The sequence below is a fragment of the Symphalangus syndactylus genome, chromosome 11 (genome assembly GCF_028878055.3).
Source record: "Symphalangus syndactylus isolate Jambi chromosome 11, NHGRI_mSymSyn1-v2.1_pri, whole genome shotgun sequence".
In the NCBI taxonomy this organism is placed as follows: domain Eukaryota; kingdom Metazoa; phylum Chordata; class Mammalia; order Primates; family Hylobatidae; genus Symphalangus; species Symphalangus syndactylus.
In genome coordinates, this window is record NC_072433.2 from 100,539,944 (window position 1) to 100,555,512 (window position 15,569).

General features: G+C 33.7%; 1 protein-coding gene across 3 annotated transcripts in view; it reads left to right on the forward strand.

Annotated features, from left to right (window-relative positions):
- The window catches only part of YTHDC2 (YTH N6-methyladenosine RNA binding protein C2), an 81,451-nt gene that overhangs the window by 36,198 nt on the left and 29,684 nt on the right, over positions 1–15,569 (forward strand). For all 3 annotated transcript variants that reach the window (XM_055298396.2, XM_055298397.2, XM_063612913.1), the window contains 8 exons: positions 3,270–3,448; positions 3,679–3,775; positions 3,856–3,943; positions 4,031–4,111; positions 6,130–6,212; positions 11,150–11,255; positions 13,091–13,210; positions 13,579–13,851. In XM_055298396.2, coding sequence (XP_055154371.1) covers positions 3,270–3,448; positions 3,679–3,775; positions 3,856–3,943; positions 4,031–4,111; positions 6,130–6,212; positions 11,150–11,255; positions 13,091–13,210; positions 13,579–13,851 — 1,027 coding nt within the window. The remainder of the gene's footprint in view (positions 1–3,269; positions 3,449–3,678; positions 3,776–3,855; positions 3,944–4,030; positions 4,112–6,129; positions 6,213–11,149; positions 11,256–13,090; positions 13,211–13,578; positions 13,852–15,569) is intronic.

Sequence of the window (15,569 nt, forward strand, 5' to 3'; positions counted from 1 at the left end):
GAACAGCAATAGATGTAGTAGATGTGCAGTGAATATTTGTTGAGTGAATGAATAAATAAGAAGTAATTATTGTAAATTAAAAATATGATAGAAAAAAAGAAGAGTTACAAGATAAAATTTAGAAAATTGCTTACAGAGTAGGAAAATTGTAGAAAAAACATAAGAAAATTTGCTTCCTGTGTACTCCTTTATTAGGAAACTTGGAGAATGTGCTTCACAAAAAAGAAGTAAAAGCAAAAACAAAAAATGGGGGAAAAAAAACGGGTAAAACCGGGCAGGTACAGCACAGAGGATAGGTGAAGGGAGTGCTCAGGATGCTGGTGCAGAGGATTGTTTTGATGACACCTGTGTCTGGTAGGCCTGATCGCATAGGAACAGAAGATGTGGGGCTCTAGCGGGAGGTCTCGGGGGGAGAAAAATTTACCTGGCATTCTTAATCATATTAAAAAGCTTTATGAATCTGTTAGATAATTTGGGAAGAATTACTATCAGATCACAGAAAACTAAGCAAATAAAAATTAGATACTTGTTACTCTAGGAAAAACAAAAAGTTACACAAGAAAGGAGGTATAATCATAGTATATTATTAGGCTAAGCAGTAAATGTTTACCAGTGATAGTAAAGTAAAGGCTGAATGAAGATTTAACAAAAATTGTAGGAACTGGCGTGGGTGGAAAGTGTAGGGAAGTGGAAGTGGTAACCTCATTTTTCATTAGTTGGGGGTTCACAGATAATGACTACATTGTTAAAACAATAAATAGCAGAAAATGAGTGTTGCTTAGAAATATGACAGCAAATACTAAAAGAAATGGCTAAAACAATACAATAGTCCTAAGCAGTGTGACTAGGAGTTTTTGTTATAACTTCTATAAAACCATTTATTACCACTATGTATATGTATTGCTTTGATTTAGCAAAAAAAGAAAAATCACAAGGGAATCCTGTAAAACCAATCAAATTAATTGTCTTTTAGATAGAAATTTTAGATAAATTTAGATTAGATATTTAAATAAATTATGAAGCTTTCAGATTAGATATTTAAAGAAAATTTTGAACATATAGTATATTTTATCATACGTTGAAAGCTTCTGTTTTCAACCTTTAGAGACTCAAAAAAGAAAACGATGGAGCCTGAAGTTAAAATATATTAAAATATCTGTTATTCAAGAACATATAAAATGTTTTATTTGACCTGGATTTTTGTAGATGTAAAATTGGAAATGTAGTCTCAGACATTTTAAATTAGTTGTGACAATGAGTCTCAAAATTCTTGATAGGTTTAAATGCTATTTCTGATATGGTAGGTTTAGTTGTCTTTTCAATAATAACACCCAGAACTTGCAGTCCTTTTATTATTAACACTTTGAATGTTCCAGACATTCTTATGGTGTTAAGTAAAGCTCACTAGATACTACAGGTTACCAGGTAAAGCATTTATCTGGATAATATTTTAATTATCCTGGCTAACTGGGGTTTCTTTTTATTTGATAGAGCATGAAATTATCAATTATAAATTTCAGGTATTTAAAATTAAATATATTATTATGTTTACTGGATTATTGATAATTTATATCCAAAGATTATAGCTTTAAACAGAATATAATGTCTTCTTCATTTATGTATTAAAAATTAAAAAACAATAAACTTACAGTGTTTTAAAGTAGATCTTGAAATTGACAAGAGCTGAGAACACATGGACACAGGGAGGGGGAACATCACACACCAGGGCCTCTTGAGGGGTTGGGGGATAGGGGAGGGATAGCATTAGGAGAAATACCTAATGTAAATGATGGGTTGATAGGTGCAGCAAACCTCCATGGCATGTGTATATGTATGTAACAAACCTGCACGTTCTGCACATGTATGCCAGAACTTAAAGTATAATAAAAAAATTTACAAGAGCCAATTATTAAGTTGTAGAAGTTTAATACTTTTCCCATTGAAAACAGTCTCATGTTATTTTTCTGCTAAATTCTTTAAGAGAGATTGGATTTAGTTGAACTTCCTAGAAATTCTGTTGATAATTGCTAGTGATAGCAATAGTTTACATTTTTACATGTAAGATGAAGCAAGGCATTTATTTCAGTAATTTATGTTGATTCTTGCTTTTGGTATAGAATTTTCTAATTAACAGTCATGTTAAGTTGGTACCTATTGAGTTTTTTAAAAATGTGAACTATACATCAGAATATTGTTTATAATAGTAAATAGATACAACCTATTAAGAAAATATAAATGATAGCTGAAAGTTTGTGGTTTTTAACAGTTTTATTGAGATATAATTAATATACCATATAATTCACCCATTTAGGTACACAATTCAATGGTTTTTCATATGTTCACAGACTTATGCAATCATCACCACAATCAATTTTAGAACAGTTTCATCACCACAAAAAGAAACTTGTACCCATTAGGTATTTCTGCCTATTCCCCCCCCAACTCTCCTAGGCCCCCTCCAGCTCTAGACCAACCACTAATCTACTTCCAGTTTCTATAGATTTGTCTATTTTGGACATTTTATATAAATGAAATCATGTGATATGTGGTTTTTGTGATTGGCTTTTTTCAGTTAGCATAAAATATCCATGTTGTAGCATTATTTTTATGACTAATAAATATTCTATGGATATACCAAAGTTTGTATATTTGTCAATTGATGAACACTTAGGTTTTTCCACTTTCTGAGTATGAATAATACTGGTATGAATATTTGTGTACAAATTTTTATGTGGATATATTTTTTTCATTTCTCTTATATATACACCTAGGAGTGGAATTGCTGGGGCATATGGTAACACTATGTTTAACTTTTTGAAGAACTGCCACATTGTTTTCCAAAGCAGCTTTACCATTTTACATTTCCACCAGCAATGCGTGAGGGTTTAAATTTCTCCACACCCTCTGCGACACTTGTTATTGTCTGTCTTTTTGATTGTTGTCATCCTAGTGGGTGTGAAGTGGTATTTCATTGTGGTTTTGATTTGCATTTCCCTGACAGCTAATGATGTTGAACATCTTTTCATGTGCTTATAGGCCATTTGTATATTTACTTTGGAGAAATGCCTTCAGGTTGTGTTTTTCTAAAAGCATTCATTGCCAAATTTTACTTTGAATAATGTGCTTGAAATCAAAACATGAATCATATTATAGCTAGGACATTAAGTGTCAACTTACCTTACCTTCCTTAGGGAATATTGGAAATTCGAAGGACATAAGGATTACTTTTTTTAATGGAAATTGACATGGTCTTTTTTTTTTTTTTTTAGTGCTTCACTGGAATTTGGAAATCTGGATGAAAGTTCTCTGGTTCAAACAAATGGAAATGACCTCAGTGCTGAAGACAGAGAGCTCCTGAAAGCTTATCATCATAGTTTCGATGATGAAAAAGTAGACTTGGATTTGATCATGCATCTTCTATACAATATCTGCCATACTTGTGATGCTGGTAAATAAGTGTTGTCTAAAAGAACTGGAGCAAAATATATACTTTAAGAATTAATATTTTAAGTGTACAAATTTTTATATAATTGCACTGATAGTAATAAGTGAATAATCTCATGTCATCTTATGATAGTTTACCAGTACTTGAAAACATGTGATACAGATTTTTATAATTCTGTTGATTGCCTCTGATTCACAATAAGATTTAATATTAAAAAGGCATTCTTCTCCAAGGTGCAGTACTAATTTTTGTGCCTGGATATGACGAAATTGTTGGACTGAGAGATCGCATCCTGTTTGATGACAAGCGGTTTGCTGACAATACACATAGGTAAGGGCTAAAGCCTTATATCTGTTGCTTAAAATAACAGACAGGTCCTATAGTGTATTTTCTCTTTCAATTGTCAACAGGTATCAAGTCTTTATGCTTCATTCAAATATGCAAACATCCGATCAAAAGAAAGTATTAAAAAACCCACCTGCAGGTGTTCGAAAAATAGTAAGCTTCATAAAATCTTCTTTTTAACACTTTTATTGGTTATTTTTTCTGTTTTTATATTAACTTTAAAGTAATATCTTGTTGCAGATCCTTTCCACTAATATTGCTGAAACCAGCATCACAGTCAATGATGTTGTCTTTGTTATTGATTCTGGTAAGGTGAAAGAGGTATGTATGGGTAAGTTGTAGTTTTACTTAAATGAAGGAGATTAAGCTCTACTTCAACAAATGCTTTTATTTATTATTTAGTCATTTTTCTTTTAATTTTACCTCTACTCAAGACAGCTTGGACCAGCACATGCTTTTATAAGCAGAATTTAAGAAAAATGTCTGGTTCTAGATAAATTTAACATACTAAATATTGATTTTACTAAATATTCTGCCTTAAATAATTCAGTATATAGAATCAATTTTTGTTATTTTAACAAAGTATACAAAAATGTAGCTCTGCTCACGAAATACTAGGAAGAAAGTAAAGGGTTTGGTTAGTTATAGTGAAAATGTTGTCACACAGTATGGGAATTTGATTACATATTTTTTATGTTTTCCTTCTACATATAGACATGGATTATGTCCTTGTTCACTGTTAAATCTTTAGTGCTTCACCTATAGCAGGTGTTCAAAAGATACTCAGTTCAAGAGAACCATGCTGAAAGAAAGCAAAGAAATAGATAAACCATGGGATAACCAGCAGCTAAATTGGACTTAACACTTGCTTTTGTAAAAAAAGTTTCATTGAAACTCAGCTACGTCTACTTTTACCTTTTCTCTATGGTTGCTGCCTTCACACTGCAAGGCAGATTGGAGTATTTGTAACAGAGACCCTCTCAAAGCCTAAAATATTTACTATTTGAAAGTCCTTTTCAAAAGCAGCCAACCTTTGTTATAAAACAAAAAAGGCATTTATTTCCTTTTAGTAATGGAATGCCCAGCAGGGGTTCCTAACTTTTGGTAGATAACGTTCGCTGAAAAAATGAAAGTGGTAAAGATAATTGATTTTTCAAGGGAAGAGATATTATTCATGTGTGGCAAGCAAATTATGTCTATTTAGTGGATATAAATGATCATTTTTAATGTGGAAAAAGTAATTGCCTTATGTTTTCAATGTAATTTTAAGAAATATTTTATAGAAAATAAAATTTTATTATAAAAATTGGCCATATGCATTAAAGTTGAATAAAGGTGGGATAAATTTTATTTTTATATAGTAGTACATTAATGAGTATTATCACTAGAAATCTTAATGGTGAGCCAATGAAAATTCAGATTTTATTGCCCTAAAATTACCTAAAGTGGATAAAGTGGGTTTTGAATATTTTAGAAAGTTCCTTTAGGTGTTATTTATTTATTAAGTAACTGAAATTTAAAACATGGGTAGTGTCAAAAGTTATTTAACATACAAAGTTGACAAATGTAATATATTAAAAACTAAGAAGCAGTTTTCTAAAAATTTTATAAACCATTGTGCAAACATTTTTATTTGCTCTATGCAGTTATTTTATGAAAGAGAAAGGATAAGTACCGAGTGACTGAAATACATGTTCTAGTTAGGCTTGTATTTCTTTAAAATATTTCTCTACAATAAATTTTCACTATAGGTTATTTGAAGAAGTATGTGGGTAACAATGGTTCTTTTTTACTTTCTTCATTGTAACATTCAGGAAAGGCTAACTTTGTTAGTAGCTCAGCAGGAGGTAAAGTGGAAGTGGTTAAAAATATTTCTCTTTGGGATAAGATTATTGATTGTTATTCTTACTCTGCAAGGTTAGGTCCCTGAAAAGTATTTCAGAAAATGTCTTTCCTTAATCTTCTTATTCTCCACAATGATGCAAATCTGATAGAAAAACGACCTCAAGGGAATAGATCAGTTCTCTCCAATCTTGATGTCTTATGAGAACTGGCTGCCATTATCCAGCTGTGGCAGAGAGCAACAGATAGCTTAGCAGAGCACAGAATGGGGAAGTTTTACGCTCTTCTGAGTTTAGTTTTTAAATCCTTTTTTCTTAGTACGTTTGTAACCAGAAAATCAGGGTTTATTAAAAATCAGTACTGCTGTTTTAATTATTTAATCAAGAGAGGACTTTGAATTAAACTTTTGGCGTGTTAAAATATGTTGATAACATTTCTTGCTATTACCTTTTGAATACCTTTTATATTCTAACATAAAGATGGTTTAAATATTACAGAAATCCTTTGATGCTCTGAATTTTGTTACAATGTTAAAAATGGTATGGATTTCCAAAGCTAGTGCCATACAGCGGAAAGGCAGGTAATATATATTTAATGTATATTCATTCAATTGCCTGTAAAATGGAAACATTTTTATATGCATTACACATTTATCATATATTCCACGTTTGATAATAGTTTTCATGTTAAAATTTTTATATTATTTTTGCAAAGCAAGCCATTTTAATACTTCTTTAAAAGTTGAATGTAGGTTATGTTAAAATTAAAAATTTTTGCCTAGTTAAATGTACATTCAGGTGTAAGAAGCTTAAAAAACAAAACGAAAAATTCTAAACATATGCAATATAGGACAAAGAGCTAATTTCCTTATTATATAAAAAAGCTCTTTGAAATCAACTAAATACTAATAATCCAGTTAAAATGGATAAAGAGCACAAATAGGCAGTTTACCAAAATAAAAATTATGTATGTCCTACTAATACATTATCCTCACATATACTACCTAATATGTATCAAAATAAATGCAAATTAATGAGATATTATTTTTTGACTCTCAGATGGGCATTGATGAAAATGTTTAACAATATGTACAACATAGAGGAAAAACACGGGCCAATAGTCTTTCATATTTTACTGATGGGAGTGTAGATTGGTGTGACTTCTCCAGAGTGCAGTTTGAAACTATTTATCCAAATCTACTCTTTCACCGTAGATTCCACTTGTCATAATTTATCCTGAGTATGCTTGCACACGTGTGCAAAGATGTATGTTTAAGACTGTTCTTTGAAGCATTGTTTATAATAATGTAAAGTCTGGGAACAGTGTGGCGTCCATCAATACTGACGTGATTAAATAAATTATAGCCACACAGTGGCTTTTTAGGTAGTTGTTAAAAGGAAAAATATAGATCTATGTGTTCTTTTGTGGAATGAGTTTTCAGGATGCATTGTTAATTGAAAGGATATAGAACATGCATCTAGTAGTCTTTTGTGGTAAGAAGAATACATGTGTGTTTGTGTATATATTTTGACACAAATGCATCGAGAAGTCTGGGAGAAACATTAAAAAACAATGAATGGTTATTAACAGAAGGAGGATTTGTGGGGTTCTTGGAGTAAGGAGACAATTTTTTTTTTGTAATTTGGTTATTTTACTATGTGTTTGGGTTACTTTTTAATTTTCAAAAGATAACATTAAAAAGTATCATTTTCAGTAAATGTTTATCTTGCATTTTATTATAATTAGCAAGAAAACATGAAATGCTGACTTTAAAAGAATGCCTCATATACTGAAGACTCATATGCATTATTTCTTTACCTTGTAACTTCATAGAGTGCCCATGAGGGCTTTGTTGTTGTTTTGTCTGTTGTTTTCTTATTACCAATAGTGGCTTGATACAATAAGCTGGACGTCTATGCTATTAATAGTATATTATTGTGAGTAAGGCTGGGTGTAGTGGCTCACGCTTGTAATCCCAGCACTTTGGGAGCCTGAAGTGGAAGGATCGCTTGAGTCTAAGAGCCTGAGACTAGCCTGGGCATCATAGTGAGACCTTGTCTCTACAAAAAATTAAAAAATCAGCTAGGTGTGGTGGCACAGGCCTGTAGGCCTAGCTGCTTGGGAGGCTAAGGTGGGAGGATCATTTGATCCTAGGAGGTCAAGGCTGCAGCTGCCGTGAGCTGTGATCATACCACTCCACTCCAGCCTGAGCGACAGAGCCAGACCCTGTCTCAAAAAAAATAAAATAACAAATAGTATATTATTGGAGATGAAAGCCAGAACTGTAAAAATTTTCATTGCCATTTTTCAACAAATGTTTATCAAAAGTCTTCCCTGTGTACATGTTACGGATACAGTGATAAATAAACCATAACCTGATAGGTAAAGCTGGAGGTAGGGCAAATGTTGCAGGCCATATGTGAGTCCAGTAAATTAAGCAATTTTAATACAGTGTTATTTGTGCTACAACTGGATGTTTCCAGAGTTGTTAAGATTGAATCTGAGACAATTGTGAATAAAGGAGGAGTTGTGGAAAGGCATTTTTAAAAGGCAGAGGGAAAGTATAACCAAGTATACTTATTTACCTAAAGGCAAGAGTGAATAGGATGGATGTTTGGATAGAATTTAGTTTAGAGAATAGTGAAAAATGAACTGAAAGTTGGGGATAAGTTCTTAAGGACCATTTTGAGTTTTCTCTCTTTTTTAAAAAAATAAACAGTGGGATGACAAGAGTATAGTATCCTTTCAGCTCTCTGAAGAATGGATTGGCAGGGACAAAAATGATGGTAGGAGGACCCAGTAGGAGGCTCCTTCATTAGTACTTTCCTATAATAAGGGAGAGATGAAAGTAGTCTGGATTGTTTTAGTGGTGGTGGAAATAAAAATAAATAGATAATTAATTCAAGAGATACTAAAGAAAGTAATGTTGGTGATTGATTGTGTATGTAGGGGGTGAGGAGTAAGGAAGAGAGGAGTTAAGGATGTCATCCAGGTTTCTGTCTTAAAAAATTGGACAGTAGTGCCATAGTCAGATAGGGAAAATGGGAAGAATGTTTTCACTGGGGAGAATAATTAATTTTTGATTATTTTGAGTTTGAGTTGCCTGTAGAAAATCTAAGTGGATTGGGAGGCTGAGGCGGGCAGATCACAAGGTCAGGAGTTCGAGACCAGCCTGGCCAACATGGTGAAACCCTGTCTCTAATAAAAATACAAAAATTAGCCAGGCGTGGGGGTGGACGCCTGTAATCCCAGCTACTCAGGAGACTGAAGCAGGAGAATCGCTTGAACCTGGGAGGCAGAGGCTGCATTGAGCCGAGACCACGCCATTGCACTCCAGCCTGGGTGACAGAGCAAGACTCCGTCTCAAAAAAAAAAAAAAAAAAATCTAAGTAGAGCTGTCTAAGAAGTTTCTAAAGTGTAGGCCTAGAATTAGGATAAGAAGATATAATACAGATGGAAATTGAGGTTATGAATATAATTAAAGTTACTTCAGAGGAGAGGGTAGTGTAAGAAGAGCAGATGGCTGAGGGTTCAATCTCAGAGGACCATAAACATTTAAGGACTAGGCAAATATAGAAATCTCTTAGAGGAGCCTGGAGATAAGTCAGAGGCCGAAGAGTATAGCGTAGGGAAGTATAAGCGGTCTTCAAAAACTTTGTGGAAAATGCATCTTATGAAAAAAATTATGCATGGAGTTCAAAATTTTTTTACACCAAAATAAACTCATATTAACTTATTATAACATGTCTGAACAGGATCTCATTTGAGGCACTAAGAAAGATAAGACATCAGTTTGAAAAAAGCCCCTATCAGAGCAACATGAATTCTTCTAAAATTGAAGTAAGAGCAAATATCACATTTATGGTGACAGTGCCCTGAATAAATCAGCAGTTTACAAATGGATAACTCATTTTAAGAAGGGACGAGATGATGTTAAAGATAAAGCCCATAGCAGCAGACCATCCATGTCAATTTGTGAGGGAAAAAAATCTCATTTGTGCCCTAGTTGAAGAGGACCAACAATTAACGCACAAAAATAGCCAACACTATAGATACCACAGTTGGTTCAGGTTACCCAATTCTGACTGAAAAATTAAAAATTGAGCAGACTTTCCACTTGATGGGTGCCAAAACCATTGCTTCTAGATCAACTGCAGACAAGAGCAGAGCTTTCAATGGAAATTTTAAACAATTGGAATCAAGGTCCTGAAGCATTTCTTGGAAGAATTGTAACAGAAGATGAACCATGGCTTTACCAGTATGATCCTGAACACAAAGAACAATCGAATTAGTGACTACCAAGAGGTAGAAGTGGTCCAGTCAAAGCAAAAGTGGACTGGAGGTCATGGCAACAGTTTTTTGGGATGCGCAAGGCATTTTGCTTATTGACTTTCTGGAGGGCCAAAGAACAGTAACTTCTGCTTATTATGACAGTGTTTTGAGAGAGTTAGCTAAAGCTTTAGCAGAAAAACCCCATAGGAAATCTTGACTAGAAAGTCCTTCTCCACCACAGCAATGCTCCTGCTCATTCCTCTCATCAAACAAGAGCAATTTTATGAGAGTTTTGGTGGGAAATCATTAGGCATCCACCTTATAGTCCTGGCTTGGCTCCTTCTGAATTCTTTTATTTTCTAATCTTAAAATACCTATAAAGGACTCCCATTTTTCTTAGGGTAATAATGTAAAACTGCATTGATATAATTACATTCCCTGGACCATCAGTTCTTTGGGGAGGACTAAATGGCTGGTGTCATCACTTACAAAAGTGTCTTGAACTTAATGGTTGAGAAATTTTTTTTTTCTCTTTTAATTCCATTTTTCCACAAACTTTTTGAAGTCCTCTTGTATTTGATGAAGGAAAGAGTTGATTAATAATGTCAGATTTTATAGCTCTTACAATGTGTTATAGTGATGATTGCCTATCTGGGTTGTGAGCTCCATGAAGACAAGAATATTTCTATATCTCTATCCCTTAGCATAGCTAGCCCTGCCATTAGCTGATATAGTGACTTTGGGTGAATTTAGGAGACTGCTTTTCTTCCAGGTATTTTTCTGCTGCTTCATAGAAAATTATGCAAGTCTTTATGATGACAGGATAAATGGCATTCCCTTGGAGCTGTGTAATGCATAATTTGTACAACTCTAATCACTGGGCCTGAACACAGTGCTTGATAGAAGCTCAGTAAAATTGATTGAATTTAAATTACCAATATTCATTCATGCTTTGTTTTTTGCTCACTTTTATATGTATGCTATTTCTTTTGATTTTTACCATAACCCTACAAGATATATCAGGTAGGTGTCCTTCATGAATCTCACTGTCTATGAAATAATTGAGTCCCAGACTAGTGAAGTACTTTCCAAAATGATTGATAAGAGGATAAGAAACAGAATAGGATTTAAACTCAGGTGTCCTGATCCTGGATGATTTTTCTCTTTCCTAAATCACATTGCGTTTACAGTTTATTGTAGCCTTTATTCATTGTTTGAGTCCTCATCTTGTGTTTTATTTTGAAGGGCAGGACGATGTAGACCTGGAATTTGTTTTCATCTGTTCAGTAGACTCCGATTCCAGAATATGTTGGAATTTCAGACTCCTGAACTTTTGAGAATGCCATTACAGGTAAAAATTTATTTAAATATAAAAGGCATTTTTGTGGGTGAGGGAAGAGAGGGGCCATTTCAACTTCTATGGATTAGGCCTTTAAAAAATCAATTTGTAAAACAAAATTATTCAATATATATTATGGAGGGTGGCTATGTCTATAACAGAAATATTTTTTCTATATAAGAAAATTTAATTCATAAACCTTCAAAATTTTAAAGAATCACTTGAATGTATGTAAATTATGGTACAGTTTTAAAGGATATATATATATATGTATATTTTTTTTGAGTCAGAGAGTCTTGCTTTGTTGCCCAGGCTACAGTGCAGTGGCGCGATCTTGGCTCACTGCAACCTCCACCTACCGGGTTCAAGCGATTCTCTGGCCTCAGCCTCCTGAGTAGCTGGGATTACAGGCGCCCACCACCGTGCCCGGCTACTTTTTGTGTTTTTAGTAGAGACGGGGTTTCACCATTGTGACCAGGCTGGTCTCAAAACCCTTGACCTCATGATCCACCCACCTCAGCCTCCCAAAGTGCTGGGATTACAGGTGTGAGCCACCACACCCGGCCATATTTTTTTAAATGCAGCATTTTATGAGTTTCAACTATATAGTGTTCACCTTTTAAATTCTCAGAGGGATTAGCAAACAAATTATTTAAGATCCAAAAGATAATACCCAAATCTCAGTATAAGATGCTGAGATTATCTAGTAGTTTTAGATCTGAGTTCACTGAGATTTTCTGACCTCTATTAATTGTGGTGTGTGTGTTTTAAGTTTTCTAACTTCATGGAACAGGCAGCCCCTATAGCTTCTAGGGAAGATTAGCAGAATGCATTTATTTGATTCTTTAGTGTGTTTGGCTAATGCTGGCTTCCAAACCCTTAAAGAGAGGCAGGATAATGTGTTAAACATCCATATACCTAAGATGATTTCCCACTTCCCAATGCTTATGTGTGATTTTCTGTTCCTCCTGGGAGAAAATTCAGAATCTTAACAAGACCATGAATTGCCCGTTCCTGCCTGTGTCTCCAGTCACAGGCAGGAAGGAACAGGTGATTTCTTGTTATTTATCCTCTCTTACACCATTGGTTTTAGTTTCTCAAGCACATATTTTTTCCTTCTGCCTTACAGCTTTCACAGGTATCTACTCTCTCCTTAGATTCTTTCCCCTTATTCCTTTTATAGTTACTCCTACTCAATCTTTACATCTTAGTTTAAGTGTCTTTCTTCAGGAAAACTATCTGTAACTTCCCATGGTCTCCCTCTCCCACCCTTTTCTGAACTTGATTAAATCATATTTACTTCTTTAGCTCCCTATAGCCTTCATAGCACTGATGATAATCGTAATTAAGTAGTTAATTATATAATTAATTATTTAAGGTCTGCTTACTCATATTACAGTGTAAACTCAATGAGAATGGACGCTTCCTTCTGTCCCCTTCTTTTTCTCCAATTTGCACGGGGCCTTGCACTTAGAAAGCACTTAAATATTTGCTGAGTAGATAAAATATTCTAGAATGCAGTAAGTATAAAGGGGGGAAAAAGATTTTTTTTTTTTTGGACAGTGACTATGAATGTTATGTATATGAACAGTGTGAGGAGATGTTGCCAATGGGAGCAATGGCAGTCTTGGTATAAGTTGATTGAAGAGGGTATTTATTAAGGTTCTGGCATCTAGGGCAAAGTATGAGCTCCTCTTTTACAGAAAGACATTGTTCCTTCTACTGTTCATTCTAATCAGAGACTCTACTAGTCTGTGTTTGAGAACTATAGTTACCATGATTTCTTTAAGTGTGTAGGTTAGTATTCTTTTTAATTTTAAAATATTATTTACTGTTTTGGTTTATAGGAACTTTGCTTACATACCAAGCTGCTAGCCCCAGTTAATTGTTCCATTGCTGATTTTCTTATGAAAGCTCCTGAACCTCCACCAGCTTTAATTGTAAGAAATGCTGTACAGATGCTTAAGGTTGGTGTCTTCATAGTTTTATTTTACATGACATTTTTACTTGAAATTTTAAACTAAAAGAAAATATGTCTTAACTAATTTTATATAATTATTTTTTCTTTTTGTCCTCCTACAATTTGTCCAGGTAAACTAATTTTGTACTTTTAAACAATTATCTTAAATGATCATGTACTTTAAATAATACATCATGTATAAAACAGTAGATATACTTCTTTTATATAGTATATTAGAAACAAAATATATTTTTATGAGATGTAGTAGCAAAAAAAAATCTATATTCTTATTTCTTATTTAGGGGTTTTTAATTGTGTGGTTTGATTAAACAGTGTTTGCTCGTGTCAAAGTCTGTTCTGTCTCCTTTTACTTAGACAGTAGATGCAATGGATACATGGGAAGATCTGACTGAACTTGGGTATCATTTGGCTGACTTGCCAGTAGAACCACATCTTGGTAAAATGGTCTTGTGTGCTGTTGTTTTAAAGTGTCTGGACCCCATCCTTACAATTGCTTGCACACTAGCTTATCGAGATCCTTTTGTACTACCTACTCAGGCCTCTCAAAAACGTGCAGCTATGCTTTGTAGGAAACGTTTTACTGCAGGAGCTTTCAGTGACCATATGGCACTTCTCAGAGCATTCCAGGTACTATTACTGTCGTTTTATTTCTGAAAACGTTGCTAGTTAAACACATTTCTGGGGCGAATGTAGGAATTTTAAAAATAATTTATAAATTTTAAAATTGCATTTTGTTTCATTATGAAGTCACATTAATAGTCCTGAAAAATATCTTCTTGCTGTTGTTATGTTAAAATTAAAGCAGTTTTGCTCTTTTTCCCCATTTTCTCGGTATAGGAATATATGTGTGTATTTGTATATATATTTATTTGTGTTTATGCTTCTATTACCAGGTTTTTTTCAATCATGTCTTGGGCAAGGAATGTTCTAAAATTTTAGTTGAGAAATACTGTATACTATTTAAAGTACATAGAATAAAGCTTATAAGAAAATTATATTGATTTAATATCTGTCGATTTTTCTTAGAGTTCAGCTTTTTCTTGCGTTCTCAAGACACTATGCTGAGAACTTAATTTTGTAAAGCAAAATACAAAAATCACTTAAAAACCTTTTAAGATAATGGTAATGGGAAGTTGAGGAAAGAGGCAAATGGAAAAGAAAAGATGGGGAAAATAGGATCCTGGGGAAGACAAATTAAATGTAATTTAGAATTTCAGATATGTGGGGAAGAATATGTTATTTCTTGAAAACATAGGCATTGTATTTATCCTCAGATCTTCTTGAATGTAGACTGTGTCTATATATATATATATTTTTTTTTTTTTTTTTTGAGACAGAGTCTTGCTCTGTCACTCAGGCTGGAGTGCAGTGGCACAGTCTCGGCTCACTGCAACCTCAGCCTCCCAAGTTCAAGCAATTCTCCTGCCTCAGCCTCCCGAGTCGCTCGGGTTACAGGCACCCACCACCATGCCCAGCTAATTTTTGTGTTTTTAGTAGAGACAGGGTTTCACCATGTTGGTCAGGCTGGTCTCGAACTCCTGACCTCAAGTGATCTCTGCCTTGGCCTCCCAAAGTGCTGGGATTAGCATGTGTGAGCCACCATGCCCGGCCATATTTTTTAAAAATCTAACTTTGTTTATGCAGAAAGTACTCTTTTTCAGACATAGAAGATTTTTTAACACATATAATTTTCAAAAGTAATTTCAAGCTCTTTTGTGAGTATTGATCAATGGATAACTTATTGTTATTAATTGGGTATATTAAATACCATATATTATAGTAGATTAATTGAGAAGTAGAGGGAGATTTAGAGTAGAATTTCTATCTGTTCTTTGCTTTTCCCCCAGCTCCTTCAAAAGCAGAGAGGATAAATTATTGCTTCAGTCTTTTAGTTATATATATTCCAAAGCAAGAGAACCCATTCACAAAGGAGAGCTTTTTATACTGCATATAGATGATTTATAGAAATCCTACTTTCCATTCTTAGGTAGAGTCCAGGGTTGACATAGAGATTATTTTTTGGAGGGCAAGAGTGGCACGATTCTTAGATACAAGTGTTACGAAGTTTTAGTTGAAAACGTACACTTTTGTAGAGAGTAAAATTAGCAGATGCATCTGAGAAGGCAAGTATTTTTACATTGTTAGTCATTTAGGCTGCTGGACACTTAGTTCTCATTTGAGACTTTATAAACTCAATGGCTTTTGTAGCATTTGAGTATAAATTAATGATAAATATTATTTGATCATAAAGTCTTAGATTTTATAGAATAATTAGAATAAGGCAAATTGACCTTGAGGAATTAGTGTAATGATTTGTAGTTACTTGTTGCCTCACTAAGAAGTGA